Source organism: Chiloscyllium punctatum, chromosome 11, assembly GCF_047496795.1.
Source record: "Chiloscyllium punctatum isolate Juve2018m chromosome 11, sChiPun1.3, whole genome shotgun sequence".
Lineage (NCBI taxonomy): Eukaryota > Metazoa > Chordata > Chondrichthyes > Orectolobiformes > Hemiscylliidae > Chiloscyllium > Chiloscyllium punctatum.
In genome coordinates, this window is record NC_092749.1 from 2174276 (window position 1) to 2200347 (window position 26072).

The 26072-nt window shown below is 51.9% G+C and overlaps 1 protein-coding gene across 5 annotated transcripts in view; it reads left to right on the top strand.

Moving 5' to 3' along the window:
- adcy3a (adenylate cyclase 3a) overlaps positions 1-26072 on the top strand; it is a 145523-nt gene that overhangs the window by 51839 nt on the left and 67612 nt on the right. For all 5 annotated transcript variants that reach the window (XM_072580182.1, XM_072580183.1, XM_072580184.1 and 2 more), the window contains 6 exons: positions 540-689; positions 3103-3233; positions 4802-4913; positions 8768-8895; positions 10976-11134; positions 20867-21032. In XM_072580182.1, the coding sequence (XP_072436283.1) occupies positions 540-689; positions 3103-3233; positions 4802-4913; positions 8768-8895; positions 10976-11134; positions 20867-21032 (846 nt within the window). The remainder of the gene's footprint in view (positions 1-539; positions 690-3102; positions 3234-4801; positions 4914-8767; positions 8896-10975; positions 11135-20866; positions 21033-26072) is intronic.

Sequence of the window (26072 nt, forward strand, 5' to 3'; positions counted from 1 at the left end):
CATTACGATAGACACACTTTAACCTGTCACACTGATTGCACCTTCGCCCTATCTCTCCTCACAGACTCTCTGCATGCTCTATCTGGCTATTCACTATCTACTCCATCATCTGAACCGTAGCTCTGGTTCCCAGCCCCCTGCCAATAAACCCTCCTGAAGAGCTCCAGCAACCCTCCCGCCCAGGATATTGTTGCCCCTCCAGTTTGGTGTAACCCATCCCTCTTGTACAGGTCCCACCTTCTCCAGAAGGCATCCCAATGATCCACATCTCTGAAGCTCTCCCTCCTACATCTGCAGCCACATGTTCATCTGCACTCACTCTCTATTCCTAGCCTGTTGATCGTCCAATGATTGACCAACAGTGGTTGTTGTCCAATGATTAGCCGATGACCAACTAATCATTATCCAGTCATTGACCAATAATTATTGAATGAATGGCTATTGATTACCAGTAGATGTACAGTGGGCATAAATTTCATGTGTTTCAGCAACATTTCAATCACTTTATTAGTTATCTTGTGTATTTTTTTCTCTGCTAGCTATTGGCTAACATGAGTATCTACCTCTGTGCCATCACTGTGGGGATCATGTCTTACTACATGGCAGATCGCAAACATCGCAAAGCATTCCTGGAGACCCGACAATCTCTGGAGATTAAACTCAACCTGGAGGAACAGAGCCAGCAGCAGGTGAGGGAGTATGGTTGGGGTTGTGACAGTATTGTGCACTGCCTAACTCCTGGCACAGGAACAGAAGAACATGAAGAAATATTACCCACAAGTCATTACTTTTTCCACCTCCCACTGAATTTAGACTGTTGTAGGTTTAAGTTATCCAACCTTCCATAATTCGCTCTCCAGGAGCCAGTGCCAGTATCTTCCCTCCACATAAACCCCAATTTCTTGCCCATTCCACAAACTAACTCTGTTTTCTCCAAGCAATTTTATAATTCCTGTACCATAATAATATGTCATTCCACGTTTTCTTTATTCCATATGGACAAGTTCATTTTAATCGCTGAATTCCGTACCTCTTTATTCTGAAACTATGGTTTTGTTTTCACAATTTCTTGACTGACAGAGCCAATTCTTCTGCTGTTTCATTTTTAAATTTTAACATCATTGCCAACATCCGGTGAATATCTTTGCCTACAAAAAATGAAATGTTCACTGTCACAGCAATTCCTTGCAATTCATATCCCTCACAATAGAACCACTACAGAAAGTACTATTAAATATTTTCAAGACAGGTACAGCACAGGGTTAGATTCAGAGTGAATCTAACCTTGACACTGTCCCCATAAAATGTATCACCTCAACTCATTTGGACATACTTGTTCTAATGGTGTTAGTGACATTAATTATTTTCTGTGGGTAACTGGGCTCTAGTTTCTCTATGGCTTTACTGTTTTTTTGTTTGGTTACCAACTAAGGGACTTTTGTTCTGCCTCATTAAAGCTTGGTTCAACCTTCTGTAAAGTTATTCCCTCAGTCACCTCTCCTGTTTACGTATTGTGCTCCAGAGACTTCAGTATCATCATCTTGGCAATGGGAACATACAGGAGTAAGCTCTCACCTGTTCCCTTAGTCTGTGTCCTGCAGTCAACAAAAGTCAGAGTGCTGTTAGAGCACACTGCATCTGAAGAGAAGCAGTTTAGTCCTCCCAGTTTAGCCTCAGTGTTGGGAACCAGCCTGTTATGTCGCAAATTGTCAGATGTATTCTTAGCATCTATATAGGCAACTTAGACCACACCCCTTATCAAACCTTTCTTTTCATTCATGGGATCTGGGCATCACTGTCTGACCCAGTATTTATTGTCTATCCTTAACTGCCAAGATGGCACTTAGGAGTCATCCACATTGCTGTGGGTCTGGAGTCACATGTAAGCCAGACAAGGTAAGGATGGCAGATCTCCTAAAGGACATTAGTGACCCAGATGGGTTTTTCCATGTCAGTCATTCCTGATGAAGGGCTTTTGCCTGAAATGTCAATTCTCCTGCTCATTTGATGCTGCCTGACCGGCTGTGTTTTCCAACACCACATTCCTGACTCTGATCTCCGGTGTCTGCAGTGCTCACTTTCTCCTTTTCCTGACAATCAGCATGACCATCATTAAACTGTTACTTCCAGATTATTATTGAATTCAAAGTCCATCTGCCATTACTCCATTACTACACAAGAACAAGTGTAGGCCATTCAGCCAATTCTGTCATTTACTAGATCACTGCAGATTGTCTACCTCAACACAGTGTTCCTACACTGTCTCCACAATCCAGAAAGTATTTTTATTCACATAACCATCTAATACCCTCTTGAATGCTTCAATTGAACCTGCCCCCAGTGTATTTGCAGGCAGTGTCATCCATACCCTAAATACTTGCTGCACGAAGAAAGGTTTCTCTCACATTCCCCTTGCTTCGTCCCTTTTGCCCTCTCATTCATTTTTCTTTGACAAGTAACGATAGCTTCTCCCTCCCTTCTCTATCCAGCCTGCTCACTTTAACAACCTCGAACAGATCCTTCCTCAGCCACCTTCTTTCCAAAGAAGAACTGCCTCAACGTCTTCAATCTATCCTCATCATAGAAGGTTCTCATTCCTGGAACTATTCCTGTAAATCTCTTCAGTGTTCTCTCCCTTGGATTCAGAGAACACAGTTTGTGATGGACTGTTTTTCTTAGGAATAGTAACAGGATTGTTTGAATCAGATGGGATCCACGAGGATCCATTAGGATGCCACACTGCAGTCTTTTTATACTTATATCTGAATCATTGGCTGTTGGGAGGAGGCTCTGATGATCCCTTGTTCTTTCACTGAGAGATTCTGGATTCCACACAGTCAGAGTTGAGCAGTTCCATGCTAGCAGAACATTGACAGCTCCTCTACCTTGCCTGGTGTTGAGTCTGACTTGGCTGCCTGGTCTGTGAAGCTGGGGTCTGATTCTTACAGCCACCTCTCTCAAGGAGCTACCCCTCTGTTCGGATTGGCAAGCTGACTTTAATTGTTCACATGTCTCAGCCCCTAACCCACCTTTGGGACAAAATCCAGAGTCCCCCAACACCCTCATTTTGTCGAATCTGAGCCATCTTTCCTGTTTTCTCAGGAACGTCTCCTTCTGTCTATCCTACCAAAGCACATTGCAGACGAGATGTTAAATGACATGAAAAAGGACAAAGAGTCAAAGGAGCTACAGCAATTCAACACCATGTACATGTACCGACATGAGAGAGTCAGGTACAGCCCACAGATTGCGGGAGAGATCAGGGAGAGAGGAGTAGCCTGGAAAGGGAGCGAAAAAGCAAGTGACGCAGAGGGAGGGCATGAGAACAACAGGAGCAGCAAGAAAGGGGGAGAGGAATAGGAGGGGGCCTTTGTTTTTGCAGGGTGATAGATTTGGAAGAATTGGTGTTATGTCATGCCTTCAGAAGACATTTCTGCAGTTCATGATGTTGCTGAGATAAACACACATGAGAGAGATGTTCCTGCACACTGCTGCTGTGGTGAGAGCTGGGTATTTTGGGCACTGGGTATTTTGGGCGCTGGGTATTTTGGGCGCTGGGTGTAGCAGGGGCTGTATATAGTGGGCACAGGGTACAACAGGTTCTGGGTGTGATGGCCACAGAACTGAGAAAAGAGGGCACTGCCTGTAGAAGGTACTGAATGTAGTGGGCACCAGGTGTAGCAGGCACTGTGTGTAGTGGGTGATGGGTGTAGTGGGTGCTGGGTGTAATTTACACTGGGTGAATTGAATTGAATTTATTGTCACGTGTACCGAGTCACAGTGAAAAGCTTTGTCTTGCGAGCAGTACAGGCAGATCCCAGAGTTAAGTAGCATCGATAGTAAATAACAGTAATGGGTTATGTATGTAATTGGTGCTGGGTGTAGCGAGCACGGCGGTAATGAATGCTGGTTGTAGTTGGCACTGGGTGTAGTGGGTGCTGGGTGTAGTGGGTGCTGGGTGTGGCAGGTGCTGGGTGTGGTGGGTATGGGTGTAGTGGGTGCTGGGTGTAGGGGGTGCTGAGTGTGGCGTGTGTGGGTGTAGTTGGCACTGGGTGTGGTGGGTGTAGTGGGTGCTGGGTGTGGCGGGTGTGGGTGTAGTGGGTGCTGGGTGTGGCGGGTGTGGGTATAGTGGGTGCTGGGTGTGGCGGGTGTGGGTGTGGTGGGTGTTGGGTGTGGTGGGTGCTGGGTGTGGCGGGTGTGGTGGGTGCTGGGTGTGGCGGGTGTGGGTGTAGTGGGTGCTGGGTGTGGCGGGTGTGGGTGTAGTGGGTGCTGGGTGTGGCGGGTTTGGGCGTAGTGGGTGCTGGGTGTGGTGGGTGCTGGGTGTGGCGGGTGTGGGTGTAGTGGGTGCTGGGTGTGGTGGGTGTGGGTGTAGTGGGTGCTGGGTGTGGCGGGTGTGGGTGTAGTGGGTGCTGGGTGTGGCGGGTGTGGGTGTAGTGGGTGCTGGGTGTGGCGGGTGTGGGTGTAGTGGGTGTGGGTGTAGTGGGTGCTGGGTGTGGCGGGTGTGGGTGTAGTGGGTGCTGGGTGTGGCGGGTGTGGGTGTAGTGGGTGCTGGGTGTGGCGGGTGTGGGTGTAGTGGGTGCTGGGTGTGGCGGGTGTGGGTGTAGTGGGTGCTGGGTGTGGCGGGTGTGGGTGTAGTGGGTGCTGGGTGTGGCGGGTGTGGGTGTAGTGGGTGTGGGTGTAGTGGGTGCTGGGTGCTGGGTGCTGGGTGTGGCGGGTGTGGGTGTAGTGGGTGTGGGTGTAGTGGGTGCTGGGTGTGGTGGGTGCTGGGTGTAATATTAAAGCCGTTGTTGTCTCTCCCCAGTATCCTGTTTGCTGATATTGTTGGATTCACTCAGTTGTCATCCACCTGCAGCGCACAGGAACTGGTCAAACTTCTCAATGAACTCTTCGCTCGCTTTGATAAACTGGCAGCGGTGAGTTGGTCCTTGGAGCTCACTCACTCACCCAGATCGTGTACATTGTTCACACACTCACACCATGCACACTCTCCCCCTGTGCACACTCTCCCCCTGTGCACACTCTCCCCCTGTGCACACTCTCCCCCTGTGCACACTCTCCCCCCCGTGCCACTCTTCCCCCCCGTGCCACTCTTCCCCCCCGTGCCACTCTTCCCCCCCGTGCACACTCTTTCCCCCCCGTGCACACACTCCCCCCAGTGTATACTTCCCCCCTTGCGCACACTCTCCCTGTGTACACTCTCCCCGTGCACATTCTCCCCTTGTGCACACTCTCCCCCGTGCACACTCCACCCCGTGCACACTCCACCCCGTGCACACTCCACCCCGTGCACACTCCACCCCGTGCACACTCCACCCCGTGCACACTCTCTCCCCGTGCACACTCTCTCCCCGTGCACACTCTCTCCCCGTGCACACTCTCTCCCCGTGCACACTCTCTCCCCGTGCACAATCTCCTCCCGTGTATACTCTGCCCCCATGCGTACACTCTCCTCGTGTACACTCTCCCCCATGTACACTCTCTCCCCGTGCACACTCTCTCACCGTGCACACTCTCTCCCCGTGCACACTCTCTCACCGTGCACACTCTCTCACCGTGCACACTCCACCCTGTGCATACTCCACCCTGTGTACACTCCACCCTGTGCACACTCCACCCTGTGCACACTCCACCCCGTGCACACTCCACCCCGTGCACACTCCACCCCGTGCACACTCTCTCCCCGTGCACAATCTCCTCCCGTGTACACTTTCCCCCCGTGTATACTCTCCCCATGTCCACTCTGCCCCCGTGCACACACTCTCCTCGTGTACACTCTCCCCCATGTACACTCTCCCCCGTGCACACTCTCCCCCGTGCCCACTCTCCCCCGTGCCCACTCTCCCCCGTGCCCACTCTCCCCCGTGCCCACTCTCCCCCGTGCCCACTCTCCCCCGTGCCCACTCTCCCCCGTGCCCACTCTCCCCCGTGCCCACTCTCCCCCGTGCCCACTCTCCCCCGTGCCCACTCTCCCCCGTGCCCACTCTCCCCCGTGCCCACTCTCCCCCGTGCACACTCTCCCCCGTGCACACTCTCCCCCGTGTACACTCTCCCCCCGTGTACACTTTCCCCCCGTGTACACTTTCCCCCCGTGTATACTCTCCCCCGTGTCCACTCTCTCCCCGTGTCCACTCTCTCCCCGTGTCCACTCTCTCCCCGTGCACACTCTCTCCCCGTGCACACTCTCTCCCCGTGCACACTCTCTCCCCGTGCACACTCTCTCCCCGTGCACACTCTCTCCCCGTGCACACACTCTCCCCGTGCACACACTCTCCCCATGCACACTCACACAATGTGCACACTCTCCCCTCTTGCACACTCTCCCCCCTTGCACACTCTCCCCATGCACACTCACACAATGTGCACACTCTCCCCTCTTGCGCACACTCCCCTCTTGCACACTCTCCCCTCTTGCACACTCTCCCCATGCACACACTCCCCCTGTGCATACTCTTCCCCCTTGCACACTCTCCCCCGTGCACACTCTCTCCCCGTGCACACTCTCTCCCCGTGCACACTCTCTCCCCGTGCACACTCTCTCCCCGTGCACACTCTCTCCCCGTGCACACTCTCTCCCCGTGCACACACTCTCCCCGTGCACACACTCTCCCCGTGCACACTCTCCCCCGTGTACACACTCCCCCATGTACTCTCTCTCCTGTGTGCACTCTTCCCCATGTACACTCTTCCCCGTGTACACTCTCCCCCGTGTACACTCTCCCCGTGCACACACTCCCCCTGTGCACACTCTCCCCCCTTGCACACTCTCCCCGTGCACACACTCCCCCTGTGCATACTCTTCCCCCTTGCACACTCTCCCTCTGTGCATACTCTCTCCCTTTGCACACACTCCCCCGTGCACACTCTCTCCCCGTGTACACTCTCCCCCGTGTACACACTCCCCCATGTACTCTCTCTCCTGTGTGCACTCTTCCCCATGTACACTCTTCCCCGTGTACACTCTCCCCCGTGTACACTCTCCCCGTGCACACACTCCCCCTCTGCACACACTCCCCCGTGCACACTCTCTCCCCGTGCACACTCTCCCCCGTGTACACTCTCCCCCGTGTACACACTCCCCCGTGTACTCTCTCTCCCGTGTGCACTCTTCCCCGTGTACACTCTTCCCCGTGTACACTCTCCCCCGTGTACACTCTCCCCGTGCACACACTCCCCCTGTGCACACTCTCCCCCCTTGCACACTCTCCCCGTGCACACACTCCCCCTGTGCATACTCTTCCACCTTACACACTCTTCCCCCTTGCACACTCTCCCCTTTCACACTCTCCCCTGTGTACACTCTCCCCCCGTGCACACACTCACCCCTTGCACACTCTCCCCGTGCACACTCTTCCCTGTGGACTGTCCCCCGTGCACACTCTCCCTCTGTGCATACTCTCTCCCCTTGCACATACTCCCCCATGCACACTCTCTCCCCGTGTACACTCTCCCCCATGTACACTCTCCCCTTGTGTACAATCTCTCCCCATGCACACACTTCCCCCCTTGCACACTCTTCCCCCCTTGCACACTCTTCCCCCCTTGCACACTCTCCCCCCTTGCACACTCTTCCCATGCACACACTCTCCCCCCGTGCACACTCTCCCCCCGTGCACACTCTCCCCCCGTGCACACTCTCCCCCCGTGCACACTCTCCCCCCGTGCACACTCTCCCCCCGTGCACACTCTCCCCCCGTGCACACTCTCCCCCCGTGCACACTCTCCCCCCGTGCACACTCTCCCCCCGTGCACACTCTCCCCCCGTGCACACTCTCCCCCCGTGCACACTCTCCCCCCGTGCACACTCTCCCCCCGTGCACACTCTTCCCCCTGTGCACACTCTTCCCCCTGTGCACACTCTCCCCCTGTGCATACTCTCCCCCTTGCACATTCTCCCACCTTGGACACTCTCTCCCCATGTACACTTTCCCCTGTGTACACTCTTCCCCCCAGGCACACACTCTCCCCCCTGCACACTCTCCCCCCTGCACACTCTCCCCCCTGCACACTCTCCCCCCTGCACACTCTCCTACCATGCACACCTTCTCAACATGCACAGTCTCTCACCATGCAGGCTGTCCCACTGTGCACACTGTCCCACTGTGCGCACTCTCTCCCTGTGCGCACTCTCTCCCTGTGCGCACTCTCTCCCTGTGCGCACTCTCTCCCTGTGCGCACTCTCTCCCACCGTGCGCACACTCACACCGTGCACCCTCTTCCCCATGCAGCCTCCCCCCTGCACACTCTCTCCCCGTGCGCACACTCTCCCTGTGCGCACACCCCCGTGCGCTCACTCTCCCCGTGCGCTCACTCTCCCCGTGCGCTCACTCTCCCCGTGCGCACACTCTCCCCGTGCGCACACTCTCCCCGTGCGCACACTCTCCCCGTGCGCACACTCTCCCCGTGCGCACACTCTCCCCGTGCGCACACTCTCCCCGTGCGCACACTCTCCCCGTGCGCACACTCTCCCCGTGCGCACACTCTCCCCGTGCGCACACTCTCCCCGTGCGCACACTCTCCCCGTGCGCACACTCTCCCCGTGCGCACACTCTCCCCGTGCGCACACTCCCCCCGTGCGCACACTCTCCCACCGTGCACACTCTCTCCCCATGCACACTCTCCCCGTGCACACACTCTCCCTGTTCACACTGTGTCTCGCAGCTCATGGTGTGAGCTGGGATTTGATGACCACCCGATGACTGTGACCCCTATTCATGGCTGAACCTCTCAGTGATTCACTGCCTCATAACAATCTCCTTCCTTTGCCCAGAAATATCATCAGTTACGGATCAAAATCCTGGGTGATTGTTACTACTGTATCTGTGGCTTACCAGACAATCGGGATGATCATGCAGCGTGTTCGATTCATATGGGCTTGGCTATGGTTGATGCCATCTCGTAAGTATAATGTGATAGGCTCTGGAACTCTCAGGGGCCCCAAAATACCAACTACCACTTTTCTGTCCTCTCCACAAATGACTCAATGTTCTTCTCAAGCTCCACAGTATTGTCCTTACAGTTTACAATATTCCAAGTTTTGTATTATCTGTAACCTTTGAAACTCTTACCTTGCTCACCAAGATCTGGATCAGTGGATCTCCACTACAAACCTTCTTCCAGCCCAAAAGACATCCATTGACCGTTGGTCTTTGTTTCTTGTCACTCAGCCAACATTGTATCCACATTATGACTGTCCCTTGTACACCATCCTGCCAAGTCTGTTGTGTGGCACTGTATCAAACACATGTACACCACATCGCCAGCATTACTGTCATTGAGCCTTTCTGTGACCTCTTCAGAAAATTCCAGCAAGCTAGTGAAACTCAAATTTTTCCTTTAGAAATTGTGCCGGCTCTCCCTCATTAAGCCACATAACCCAGATTGGTCTGTGTGGTTAACAAATTTGACCAAATTATTGTTGGAAGTTTCCCCATCACTGAAATTAAACTGAAAAACAAACATAGAGATTGCTGGCCAAGTTCTGCAGGACTGGCAGCATCAGTGGAGAGAGAAGCAGTGAACATTTCAATTCTGATATGGTTCTTGTTTAAAACTTCAGAACCCATTCCAAGGAGTCTTTGGATTTGAAATATTAATTCTATTTTTTTCTCCAGAGATGCTGCCAGACCAGCTGAGCATTGTTTCCCATCAGGATTTCTGAAATCCACACCATTTTGTTTTCATTTCTTTAAAGCCGAGGATGAAGTCCTTGTCAGCTTTTAATTCTCATAGTTTTCTCAGTACTCTGTCCTCTGATGCTAATCCTTTTACGGTCCTTATTCCCTTTCATCTCTTATAGATTCATAGATTCACCGAGTCATACAGCATGGAATCAGACCCTTTGGTCCCACCGTTCCATGCCAACCACAATCCCAAACTAAACTAGTCCCATTGCCTGCTCCTGGCCCATATTCCTGCAAACGCGTCCTATTCATGTACTTTTCCAAGTGTCTTTTAAACATTATAATTGTACCCACATCCACCACTTCACAATTATTCATGGGGATGCTTTTTATGTCTCTACAACGAATACGTATATAAAATATCTATTCAGTCCATTTGCCATTTTCTTGTTGTCCATAATTAGTGGCCCAGGCTAATCCACTGAGAGGCTCAGAATAGTCAGGGGCACTCATCATTGGGGAAACTCCCCTTTGAGCAGCTTCCTGACATTGAGAATCTTAACTGGGGCACTGTATGAAGAGCAGAGTCATTTTCAGGGAGTTGTGCTTGTGTGGGTTTTCAGTGTGGGGTTAGGAGAGTGTGGGGTTAGGAGAGTGTGGGTGACACGGACAGTCTGACAGTGGGTGCTGAGTAGGTATACGGTTTGTGTTCTGAATGCTAGTAGTGGGTGTGGTTATGGGGTTCCAGATTCTGGATGCTTCGTGTGCATGATGGGTACCAACTGTTGGATGATGACTGTCATGAGTTTTTGTTGAGGTGATGAGTGCTATGTGTTGGGTATTGGTTGTTGCATTCAGTTTTGGCCGTAGGATGTTGGGTGCTGTCTCTGGATGCTAGTGTTTGGCTGTTTATTGTTGGGTGCTGGTTGTTAAATCTGAGTGTGAATGTTAGTTGTTGAATGATATTTGTGGACATAGGGTGCTGGATGTTGGGTATTGTAGTTGGTCTCTGGGTATTAATGCTGGTTTGGGTACTGTTAGTTTGGTGTTGGGTGCTGCGTGTGCTTACTGGATGCTGTATATTGGGTGCCTGGCAGGTTTGGTTGGGTGCTGGGTGGACTTGATGGGTGCTGGGTAGGTTGAGTGCTATTTCTTGGGTGCTGAGTAGGTATGTTTGATGCTGTTTGGGTGCTGGGTGCTGTTTATTGGATGCTGGGTGGCCTTGATGAGTGCTGTTTATTGGGGGTTGGTTGCACTGAAGGTGTGGGACCTGAGTGTATCACAACTTTAGGGGGTCGGGGGTCAGATCAGATCTACTTCCTCTTCCTGTTCTCTGACAGGTTTCTCTGTTGTAGGTACGTTCGTGAAAAGACAAAAACAGAGGTGAATATGCGGGTTGGCATTCACAGTGGCACTGTCCTCGGTGGTGTCCTGGGGCAGAAGAACTGGCAATATGATGTCTGGTCTACAGATGTTACATTGGCAAACAAGATGGAGGCTGGCGGTATCCCTGGGTAGGTGTTTGTTGACTGATCAGTGACGCTAAAAATTCATTGGGAACACTGAATACCCACTGGTTAGGTCTCAATAGCAACACACTCACTCACTCCCATACACACTCACTCACTCCCATACACACTCACTCACTCCCACACACACCGACTCACTCCCACACACACCGACTCACTCCCACACACACCGACTCACTCCCACACACACCGACTCACTCCCACACACCCCGACTCACTCCCACACACACCGACCCACTCCCACGCACACCGACTCACTCCCATACACATTGACTCACTCCCACACACACCGACTCACTCCCATACACACCGACTCACTCCCATACACCCCGACTCACTCCCACGCACACCGCCTCACTCCCATAGACACCGACTCACTCCCATAGACACCGACTCACTCCCATACACACTGACTCACTCCCACACACCCCGACTCACTCCCATACACCCCGACTCACTCCCATACACACTGACTCACTCCCACACACACCGACTCACTCCCATAGACACTCACTCACTCCCACACACCCCGACTCACTCCCATACACCCCGACTCACTCCCATACACACTGACTCACTCCCACACACACCGACTCACTCCCATAGACACCGACTCACTCCCACACACACCGACTCACTCCCACACACACCGACTCACTCCCATAGACACCGACTCACTCCCACACACACCGACTCACTCCCACACACACCGACTCACTCCCACACACACCGACTCACTCCCACACACACCGACTCACTCCCACACACACCGACTCACTCCCACACACACTGACTCACTCCTATACACACCGACACACTCCCATACACACTCACTCACTCCCACACACACCGACTCACTCCCATACACCCCGACTCACTCCCATACACCCCGACTCACTCCCACACACACTGACTCACTCCCACACACACCGACTCACTCCCATACACACGGACTCACTCCCATACACACGGACTCACTCCCACACACACCGACTCACTCCCACACACCCCGACTCACTCCCATACACACCGACTCACTCCCATACACACGGACTCACTCCCACACACCCCGACTCACTCCCACACACACTGACTCACTCCTATACACACCGACACACTCCCATACACACTCACTCACTCCCACACACACCGACTCACTCCCATACACCCCGACTCACTCCCATACACCCCGACTCACTCCCACACACACTGACTCACTCCCACACACACTGACTCACTCCCACACACCCCGACTCACTCCCACACACACCGACTCACTCCCACACACACCGACTCACTCCCATACACACCGACTCACTCCCACACACCCCGACTCACTCCCACACACCCCGACACACTCCCACACACACCGACTCACTCCTATACACACTGACTCACTCCCATACACACCGACTCACTCGCACACACCCCGACTCACTCCCACACACCCCGACACACTCCCATACACACTGACTCACTCCCACACACCCCGACTCACTCCCACACACCCCGACTCACTCCCATACACACCGACTCACTCCCACACACCCCGACTCACTCCCACACACACCGACTCACTCCCATACACCCCGACTCACTCCCACACACCCCGACTCACTCCCACACACCCCGACTCACTCCCACACACCCCGACTCACTCCCACACACCCCGACTCACTCCCACACACCCCGACTCACTCCCACACACCCCGACTCACTCCCACACACCCCGACTCACTCCCATACACCCCGACTCACTCCCATACACCCCGACTCACTCCCATACACACTGACTCACTCCCACACACCCCGACTCACTCCCACACACCCCGACTCACTCCCACACACCCCGACTCACTCCCACACACCCCGACTCACTCCCACACACCCCGACTCACTCCCACACACCCCGACTCACTCCCACACACACCGACTCACTCCCACACACACCGACTCACTCCTATACACACTGACTCACTCCCATACACACTGACTCACTCGCACACACCCCGACTCACTCCCACACACCCCGACTCACTCCCACACACCCCGACACACACCCACACACACCGACTCACTCCTATACACACTGACTCACTCCCATACACACTGACTCACTCGCACACACCCCGACTCACTCCCATACACCCCGACTCACTCCCACACACACCGACTCACTCCCATACACACTGACTCACTCGCACACACCCCGACCCACTCCCATACACACCGACACACTCCCATACACACTGACTCACTCCCACACACACCGACTCACTCCCACACACACCGACTCACTCCCACACACACCGACTCACTCCCACACACCCCGACACACTCCCATACACACCGACTCACTCCCACACACACCGACTCACTCCTATACACACTGACTCACTCCCATACACACTGACTCACTCCCACACACCCCGACACACTCCCATACACACCGACTCACTCCCACACACCCCGACACACTCCCATACACACTGACTCACTCCCACACACCCCGACACACTCCCATACACACTGACTCACTCCCACACACACCGACTCACTCCCACACACACCGACTCACTCCCACACACACCGACTCACTCCCACACACCCCGACCCACTCCCATACACACCGACACACTCCCATACACACTGACTCACTCCCACACACCCCGACCCACTCCCATACACCCCGACCCACTCCCATACACCCCGACTCACTCCCACACACACCGACTCACTCCCACACACACCGACTCACTCCCACACACACCGACTCACTCCCACACACCCCGACACACTCCCATACACACTGACTCACTCCCATACACCCCGACTCACTCCCACACACCCCGACTCACTCCCATACACACTGACTCACTCGCACACACCCCGACTCACTCCCATACACCCCGACTCACTCCCACACACCCCGACTCACTCCCACACACCCCGACTCACTCCCACACACCCCGACTCACTCCCATACACACTGACTCACTCCCACACACCCCGACTCACTCCCACACAGCCCGACACACTCCCACACACCCCGACACACTCCCACACACCCCGACACACTCCCATACACACTGACTCACTCCCACACACCCCGACACACTCCCATACACACTGACTCACTCCCACACACACCGACTCACTCCCACACACCCCGACTCACTCCCATACACACTGACTCACTCCCACACACACCGACTCATTCCCACACACCCCGACTCATTCCCACACACACCGACTCACTCCCACACACACTGACTCACTCCCACACACACCGACTCACTCCCACACACACCGACTCACTCCCACACACCCCGACTCACTCCCATACACACTGACTCACTCCCACACACACCGACTCATTCCCACACACACCGACTCATTCCCACACACACCGACTCACTCCCACACACACCGACTCACTCCCACACACACCGACTCACTCCCACACACACCGACTCACTCCCACACACACCGACTCACTCCCACACACACCGCCTCACTCCCATACACACTGATTCACTCCCATACACACCGACTCACTCCCACACACACCGACTCACTCCTATACACACTGACTCACTCCCATACACACTGACTCACTCGCACACACCCCGACTCACTCCCACACACCCCGACACACTCCCATACACACTGACTCACTCCCACACACCCCGACTCACTCCCACACACCCCGACTCACTCCCATACACACCGACTCACTCCCACACACCCCGACTCACTCCCACACACACCGACTCACTCCCACACACCCCGACTCACTCCCACACACCCCGACTCACTCCCACACACCCCGACTCACTCCCACACACCCCGACTCACTCCCACACACCCCGACTCACTCCCATACACCCCGACTCACTCCCATACACCCCGACTCACTCCCATACACCCCGACTCACTCCCATACACACTGACTCACTCCCACACACCCCGACTCACTCCCACACACCCCGACTCACTCCCACACACCCCGACTCACTCCCACACACCCCGACTCACTCCCACACACACTGACTCACTCCCACACACTCCGACTCACTCCCACACACACCGACTCACTCCCACACACACCGACTCACTCCCACACACACCGACTCACTCCCACACACCCCGACACACTCCCATACACACTGACTCACTCCCATACACCCCGACTCACTCCCACACACCCCGACTCACTCCCATACACACTGACTCACTCGCACACACCCCGACTCACTCCCATACACCCCGACTCACTCCCACACACCCCGACTCACTCCCACACACCCCGACTCACTCCCACACACCCCGACTCACTCCCACACACCCCGACTCACTCCCATACACACTGACTCACTCCCACACACCCCGACTCACTCCCACACAGCCCGACACACTCCCACACACCCCGACACACTCCCACACACCCCGACACACTCCCATACACACTGACTCACTCCCACACACCCCGACACACTCCCATACACACTGACTCACTCCCACACACACCGACTCACTCCCACACACCCCGACTCACTCCCATACACACTGACTCACTCCCACACACACCGACTCATTCCCACACACCCCGACTCATTCCCACACACACCGACTCACTCCCACACACACTGACTCACTCCCACACACACCGACTCACTCCCACACACACCGACTCACTCCCACACACCCCGACTCACTCCCATACACACTGACTCACTCCCACACACACCGACTCATTCCCACACACACCGACTCATTCCCACACACACCGACTCATTCCCACACACACCGACTCACTCCCACACACACCGACTCACTCCCACACACACCGACTCACTCCCACACACACCGACTCACTCCCACACACACCGCCTCACTCCCATACACACTGATTCACTCCCATACACACCGACTCACTCCCACACACACCGACTCATTCCCACACACACCGACTCATTCCCACACACACCGACTCACTCCCACACACCCCGACACACTCCCACACACCCCGACACACTCCCACACACCCCGACTCACTCCCACACACACCGACTCACTCCCACACACACCGACTCACTCCCACACACCCCGACTCACTCCCACACACCCCGACTCACTCCCACACACCCCGACTCACTCCCACACACCCCGACTCACTCCCACACACCCCGACTCACTCCCACACACACCGACTCACTCCCACACACACCGACTCATTCCCACACACCCCGACTCACTCCCACACACACTGACTCACTCCCACACACCCCGACTCACTCCCACACACACCGACTCACTCCCATACACCCCGACTCACTCCCACACACACTGACTCACTCCCATACACACCGACTCACTCCCACACACCCCGACTCACTCCCATACACACTGACTCACTCCCATACACCCCGACTCACTCCCACACACCCCGACTCACTCCCACACACACTGACTCACTCCCATACACACCGACTCACTCCCACACACACCGACTCACTCCCACACACACCGACTCACTCCCACACACACTGACTCACTCCCACACACACCGACTCACTCCCACACACACCGACTCACTCCCATACACACCGACTCACTCCCATACACACCGACTCACTCCCATACACACTGACTCACTCCCATACACCCCGACTCACTCCCACACACACCGACTCACTCCCACACACACCGACTCACTCCCATACACCCCGACTCACTCCCACACACACCGACTCACTCCCATACACCCCGACTCACTCCCATACACACCGACTCAGTCCCACGCACACCGACTCACTCCCACACACACCGACTCACTCCCATACACCCCGACTCACTCCCATACACACCGACTCAGTCCCACGCACACCGACTCACTCCCATACACACCGACTCACTCCCACACACACCGACTCACTCCCACGCACACCGACTCACTCCCACGCACACCGACTCATTCCCACACACACCGACTCACTCCTATACACACCGACTCACTCCTATACACACTGACTCACTCCCATACACACTGACTCACTCCCATACACCCTGACTCACTCCCACACACCCCGACTCACTCCCACACACCCCGACTCACTCCCACACAGCCCGACACACTCCCATACACACCGACTCACTCCCACACACCCCGACTCACTCCCACACAGCCCGACACACTCCCATACACACCGACTCACTCCCACACACCCCGACTCACTCCCATACACCCCGACTCACTCCCATACACCCCGACTCACTCCCACACACCCCGACTCACTCCCACACAGCCCGACTCACTCCCACACACCCCGACTCACTCCCACACACCCCGACTCACTCCCACACAGCCCGACTCACTCCCACACACCCCGACTCACTCCCACACACCCCGACTCACTCCCACACAGCCCGACACACTCCCATACACACTGACTCACTCCCACACACCCCGACTCACTCCCACACAGCCCGACACACTCCCATACACACCGACTCACTCCCACACACACCGACTCACTCCCACACACCCCGACTCACTCCCACGCACACCGACTCACTCCCACGCACACCGACTCACTCCCACGCACACCGACTCACTCCCATACACCCCGACTCACTCCCATACACCCCGACTCACTCCCATACACCCCGACTCACTCCCACGCACACCGACTCACTCCCACGCACACCGACTCACTCCCATACACACCGACTCACTTCCACGTACACCGACTCACACCCAAACCCACTGACTCACTCCCACACATACCGACTCACTCCCATACACACCGACTCACTCCCACGCACACCGACTCACTCCCACGCACACCGACTCACTCCCACGCACACCGACTCACTCCCACGCACACCGACTCACTCCCACGCACACCGACTCACTCCCACGCACACCGACTCACTCCCATGCACACCGACTCACACCCAAACCCACTGACTCACTCCCATACACACCGACTCACTCCCATACACACCGATTCACTCCCATACACACCGACTCACTCCCACACACACCGACTCACTCCCACACACACCGACTCACTCATTCTTGCACACGCTCAGACTCAGATAAAGACATTCGCTTACATTTGTACCCACACTCATTCACACACACATACTCTCACATCTGCATTCACAACCACACTTATGCACACAATCACTCACTCCACACACATATATACATACACATTCACACTCTCGCACACACTTGCCCTCAGGCACCTACAAACACTTTATTTATGCACACTTGTATAAATACACATGTACTCATGCACTGACTCTCTGTCTGTCTGTCTCTCTCTCTCTCCCTCTCCCCACACCCCCGCCTCGTTTGATAAATGATATTTTAGACTAAGAAATTCATCCTGTATAGAAGAGGCCCTTTGACCTATATAATCTGCACTGACCTATCTACAGGAGTCACACTTTCCTGCATTTGGTCCATAGCTTTGAATATCTGACACTTAATGCTCATCCAAGTACTTTTTACTGGTTTTGAGGTTTTCCATCTCTGTGACCCTCCCAGGCAATTCACAGCATCCACTGGGTTCTTCCAAAAACTCCCTCTAAACCTGCTTCCCTTCTCCGTAAAATTATGCCCCTTGTCATTGCCCCCTGCATTTTAACCATTCTGTCTATATCTTTAATAACCTTATACATCTCAATCAGATCCCCTCGTAACTTGCCATGCTGTAAAGAATTTTGATTTGTTTTGGTTTTTACCAGTGGCCTCTTGTTGAAACAAGCATAAAATGCTGCAGATTTTGTTTTAAAAATAAAACAGAAGTTTATGAATGAAGCAATGAAGATGAAATAAAATAAACTAAACCATTTTGCTATAACACAAATTAAGATTTAAAAACCCACGTAAAAGTATAATCCCATTCATCACAAAGCGCTCCTTTTAAACTGAAACACAAAACAACAACTTTAGTATAGGACACCTTCTAGAGTTCCCCAAAATACCACTTGTACATGCCCACCTCAGATTCCCCAACTCTAACACCTCATTACATTTGTATCACTTCTGATTTCAGTGTATAAACGGGAACTGCAGAAAGCTGCTTCCTTGAGCTATTCGACACCTGATCGTATATTCACTCAGTTTCAAGCAATCTCTGCAAGGTTTTATTCCAACACTTCTGGTCTTCTCTCTTCTGTCTGATATTAACTCTTTATGCCAGGATGGCTCAGAGCAGTCTAAGGTAAACAGAAAGTGCACTAAAGCACAATGAGTCTAAAGCTGGGTGTAAAAAACTGTTTTTGAAGAAATTGCCCTGACTACAGAAATACTTACAAGTTTATTTAATTTCCGACTGTGCGTTAAAAACGTGCTTTTTGCATCACCCACAACATGGACTTGGGTATCACTGGTTCCTGTAGTATTTATTGTCCATCTCTAGTTGCCCCTTGGTGGCCTATTTCTTGAATCTCTGCTGTCCATGTGGGAGATGCCGTTTCACCCTGTAACACACTGAAAGAACAACAATATGTTTCCAAGTCAGCATGGTGAGTGGCTTGATGGGGAACTTGCAAATGCTCGTGTTCCCAAGTATCTCCTGCCCTTGTCCTTCTGGATGGTCATGGTCATAGGTTTGGAAGGAAACGAAAACAGGAAGTTCAAAAGAAGGGTCACTCGACCCGAAACATTAATTCTGCTTTCTTTCCCCAGATGCTGCCAGAGCTTTTGAAATTTTTCAGCAATTTCTGTTTTTGTTTCTGATTTCTATAGTTCTTTGGTTTCTGTTTAGTAAAGGTTTGGAAGGTGGTATCTAATTTACAAATCAAGAGCTCAAATTTACAAGATAGAATATTAAAATATATACAAATCACACAGTCTGCATCACAATATACACACATTGTCATATACGCATGCATGTGCTCATTCAGGCACATACACTCACCCACACATACATATCCCCTCAGTACTGACCATCTGACAGTGCAGCACTCCCTCAGTACTGACCCTCTGACAGTGCAGCACTCCCTCAGTACTGACCCTCTGACAGTGCAGCACTCCCTCAGTACTGACCCTCTGACAGTGTGGCACTCCCTCAGTACTGACCCTCTGACAGTACAGCACTCCCTCAGTACTGACCCTCTGACAGTGCAGCACTCCCTCAGTACTGACCCTCTGACGATGCAGCACTCCCTCAGTACTGACCCTCCGACAGTGCGGCACTCCCTCAGCACTGACCCTCCGACAGTGCGGCACTCCCTCAGCACTGACCCTCTGACGATGCAGCACTCCCTCAGTACTGACCCTCTGACAGTGCGGCACTCCCTCAGCACTGACCCTCTGACGATGCAGCACTCCCTCAGTACTGACCCTCTGACAGTGTGGCACTCCCTCAGCACTGACCCTCTGACGATGCAGCACTCCCTCAGTACTGACCCTCCGACAGTGCGGCACTCCCTCAGCACTGACCCTCTGACGATGCAGCACTCCCTCAGTACTGACCATCTGACGATGCAGCACTCTGTCAGAATGGCCCATTGACAGTGCCTGCTCCCTCAGTATGACCCATTGATGGTGCAGCACTCCCTGAGGCTGCTAATCACAGTTCGATTCAAGCTTTCTCTAGCCCACTGCCTACACAAGATATCAGAATAATTGTGCTTGTATCCAATTAGAACCCGATGGTTAAAGGTGAATTTGTTCCTTGTCTGCTTTGTCCACAGGAGAGTGCACATTTCAGAAAGCACCTGTAACTGTCTGAATGGAGAGTTTGAGCTTGAACCAGGAGAAGGGGAGAAGAGGAATGAGTATTTGCGGGAAAAGGGGATCACGACATACCTGGTGGTTGTGGCAAAATCTGCGGCTGTCAAGAATGGGATCAATGGAGTGGTGAATCTGGGGGGACTGGAGAGTTTCATGGAAACATAGAAAATACAAGCAGCACTAGGACATTCTGCTGTTCCTGCATTTGCCGTTTGCCTCCTTTAGCCCCAAGTGCTATATCCAACTCCTTCTTGCAGTCACACTATGTTTTGGCCTCAACCATTTTCTGTGGCAGAGAATTCCACAGAGAACAAAGAACAATCCAGCAAAGGAACAGGCCATTTGGCCCTCTAAGACTGTTCCAGCCCATTTTGTCCTTCCATTCTAAACCTGCCTTCACTTACAATTTCCCTTCCTATTCATGAGTTTGTCCAGATATGTCTTGAAGGCTCACTACTCTCTGGGTGAGGACATTTCTCCTCAGCTCAGACTAAAAGGTTTAACCTGTATCCTTAGACTATGATTCCCCCAACCCAGTCTGTCCTCATACATCAGTCCTCTCATCTGAGGAATCAGCCTAGAAACCTTCACTGTGCTGTCTGAATAGTAAGAACATCCTTCCTCAGATAAGGAGACTTAAACTGCACACCATATTCCAGGCCTCACCAAGTCCCTGTATAATTGCAACAAGACATTCCTGCTCATGTACTCAAAGGGCACCATGTGCTGCCTGTCCTGCCTGCTGCATGCTGACCCTCAATGTCTGGTGCACAGGGACACCCAGACCTTGTTGCACATTCCCTTCTCTCAACTTACAGCCATTCAAACAGTAACCTGCCTTTCTGCTTTTGCTACCAAAGAGGATAGCATCACATTTATTTCCATCGTACTGCACCTGCCATGCATTTGCTCACTCACTCAGCCTGATCAAATCATGCTGCAGCATTTCTGCATCCTCCTCATCCTCCCTGTAAATTTAGGGATATTAAATTAATAATATATATTGTGAACAGGTAGGTTTCTAGTACTAATCCCTGTGGTACCCCACTGTCTGCCATTTGGGAAAAGACCCATTTATTCACACTCTTTATTTCTTGTCTGCCATCCATCTCAAAACACTGGTCCCAGTCCCATACACTTTAATTTTGCCCTAATCTCTTACATGGACCTTTTCAAATGCCTGTTGAAAGTCCAAACAAACTACAGCCACTGGCTCTCTCTGATCAGTTCTACTAGATATAGCCTTGAAATATTCCAATAGATTTTGCAAATCCATCCTGACACTGTCCAAATGCTTAGCTATTATTTTGTAATGTATTCTGGCATTTTTCCTACTACTAACATCAGACTGACTGGTCTATAATGCCCAGTTTTCTCTCTGCCTCCCTTTTTAAATAGAGGGATCACATTAGCTACCGCCCAATCTGTAGGATTTGTTCCACAATCTGTAGAATCTTGTAAGGGCGGCAGTATCCGAGGAGCAGGAGAGTCGACGTTTCGGACAAAAGCCCTTCATCAGGTTTTTGCCCGAAACATCAACTCTCCTGCTCCTCAGATGCTGCCTGACCTGCTCTGCTTTTCCAGCAGGATACTCTCAGCTTTAATCTCCAGTGTCTGCAGTTCTCACCTTCACCTATAGAATCTTATAAGATGACCACCAATACATCCACTATCTCTAAGGCTGTTGTGGGATGTAGACTATCAGGCCCTGGGAGTTTATCAGCCTTTAATGCGATCAATTTCCCCAACACCATTTCCCTGCTAATACTGATCTCCCTCAATTCCTCGCAATCCCTCAAAACTGGGTTCTGCGACATTCCTGAGATGTTACTTATGTCATCCTTTCTGAACACCAAACCAAATTATGTGTTTAGTTAGTCGTCATTTCTCATTATGAATTCCCCTTTCTGACTGTAAGGAACCTACATTTGTCTTCGTCAGTCTCTTCAAATACCTATAGATACTTTTTCAGTTAATATATATATTCATAAATTGCAAGCTTACTCTCATACTCTATTTTCCACTTCCTAATCAATCCCTTTCTCCTCCTTTGCTGAATTCTAAACTGCTCCCTCTACTCAGATCTGTTGTTTTTATCCTGGCCAGTTTAAATACTCTCCCTGCGATTTAATTTTGCTTCCTTTTTTATCTCTAATTTCCTTTGGACACTTGGCTTGTCATCTTTCCCATTTTACTTTTGTTGCAGACAGGAATGAGCAATTGTTGCAGTTCATGCATGTGGTTTAGTGGGAGGTTATCACCTTGTGGTATTATCACTAGATCATTAATCTAATGATCCAGCTAATGTTCTGGGGACCTGGGTTCAAATCCCGTCATTAGCAGATGGTAGAATTTGAAGTCATTTTAAAAGTGGAATTAACACAACTAATAATGACCATGAAACCATTGCTGATTGTCAAGAAAATAAAACCATCTATCCACTCACATCCTTTTAGAGAAGGAAATCTGCTATCCTCATCTGGTCTGGCTACATGTGACTCCAGATGCACAGCAATGGGGTTCACCCTGAATTGCTCTCTGGGCAATTAGGGATGGGCAATAAATGCCCACATCCTGTGAATGAGCAAAAAAGAAGTGTTTGCTGTTGCTTTTCCACCATTGCCCCTTTCAGTAATGTTCCCCAATCCAGCATAGCCAACTCACACCTTGGTAAAAACAATGACTGCAGATGGGAAGAGGTGTAATCCCACCCTACCTCTTGCAAAAATGCCATCCCGTATTCCCAATTCCTACACCTCCGCCGGATCTGCTCCCAGGAGGACCAGATCCACCACAGAACACACCAGATGGCCTCCTTCTTTAGAGACCGCAAATTCCCTTCCCACGTGGTTAAAGATGCCCTCCAACGCATCTCGTCCACATCCCGCACCTCCGCCCTCAGACCCCACCCCTCCAACCGTAACAAGGACAGAACGCCCCTGGTGCTCACCTTCCACCCTACCAACCTTCGCATAAACCAAATCATCCGCCAACATTTCCGCCACCCCCAAACAGACCCCACTACCAGGGATATATTTCCCTGCCCACCCCTTTCTGCCTTCCGCAAAGACCGTTCCCTCCATGACTACCTGGTCAGGTCCATGCCCCCCTACGACCCACCCTCCCACCCTGGCACTTTCCTCTGCCACCGCAGGAACTGTAAAACCTGTGCCCACATCTCCTCCCTCACCTCTATCAAAGGCCCTAAAGGAGCCTTCCACATCCATCAAAGTTTTACCTGCACATTCACTAATATCATTTATTGTATCCGTTGCTCCCGATGCGGTCTCCTCTACATTGGGGAGACTGGATGCCTCCTAGCAGAGCGCTTTAGGGAACATCTCCGGGACACCCGCACCAATCAACCAAACCGCCCCGTGGCCCAACATTTCAACTCCCCCTCCCACTCTGCCGAGGACATGGAGGTCGTGGGCCTCCTTCACCGCCGCTCCCTCACCACCAGACGCCTGGAGGAAGAACACCTCATCTTCCGCCTCGGAACACTTCAACCCCAGGGCATCAATGTGGACTTCAACAGTTTCCTCATTTCCCCTTCCCCCACCTCACCCTAGTTCTAAACTTCCAGCTCAGTAACTGTCCCCGTGACTTGTCCGACCTGCCTATCTTCCTTTCCACCTATCCACTCCACCCTCTCCTCCTTGACCTATCACCTTCATCCCCTCCCCCACTCACCCATTGTACTCTATGCTACTCTCTCCCCACCCCCACCCTCCTCTAGCTTATCTCTCCACGCTTCAGGCTCACTGCCTTTATTCCTGATGAAGGGCTTTTGCCTGAAACGTCGATTTCGAAGCTACTTGGATGCTGCCTGAACTGCTGTGCTCTTCCAGCACCACTAACTCACACCTTGTACCACTGGGCAGGTCGTTCTTGTGCAACCCCATGCCATAGAAAAATAGTGCTTTAGAAACAGCACTTAAAGTGTTGGCAATGTAATCATATTACAGCCAACACACATTTTAAAAGTTCACACTTTAGAAACAATGTCCTCAATTCGTCAATCATGTTATGGCGAACCCATGTTAACAAAACATGCGTTATAGCAGAACAACCTGTAATTTCTTCTATTTAAATTCAGGACCCTAGTCTCAGAATCAATTATCTCACTCGCCACTTTGATGAGGAATTCTATCATATTCTGGTTGCTCATCCCCAGGGGGCCTCACCCAACTAGATTGCTAATTATTCCTTTCTTATTATACAATACAGTCTAAGATGGCCTGTTCTCTAGTTGGTTCCTCAATGCATTGGTCGAAAGAATGACCCTGTGTACTTTCCAGGATTTCCTCCTCTCTAGTTTTGTTACTGATTTGATTTGCCCAATCCATATGCAGATTATAATCACAAAATTAATTTCCTATTTAATGCTATTCCCAACATCACCCCTACAGTTTGGGGGTCAATATACAACTCCACTAATGTATTTTGCCTCTTGGTATTCCTCAGCTGTGCCCATTCTGATACCACATTGTTGGAGATAATATCCTTAATATCCGTCCTCACTAGTTTGTTAGTTTCCTATTAACTGGTAATGCTGTCCAACCACGTTTTCCTTTTTATCTGTTGTTCTTAAATACTGAACATTCTGAATGTTCATTCCCATCCCCCATTACTCATGTCTCTGTACGTTTGACTATTTCATCCCTGTTTTCATCGATTTACATGATTAATTCATCCATTTTATTACGACTGCTCCATGTGTTAAAGCACAAAGCATTAAGGCTTGTCTTTTTCACATTATTTGTCCCATTTGCATTGTCTTTTAGTGTCCCTGTTTGGTTCTGGTCATTGAGTTCCCACCTATCTTATTCCCCTTTCTGTATTTTATTTGTGTCCTTGATTCTCCTTCCTCTGGTCCATTTTGGATTAATTCATCCCCAAACACTCTTGCTAATTCTCTTCCAAGGCACTCAGCCCTGGTCCTGCCCCAGATGTAAATTGTCCAGTTTGTATTCTATGCCCTTATTAATAACCCTGAGATCCCTGCATGCTTTATTAGCTGTTCTCTCTACCTATCCTGCCATTTTCAATGGTTTGTGCACCTATACACAAATCTGCTCCTGCGGCCACTTTAAAATTATATATTGACTTTGTGTTCTTCTGCCCAAAAATGTATCACCTTCTCGGCATTGGACCTCATCTACC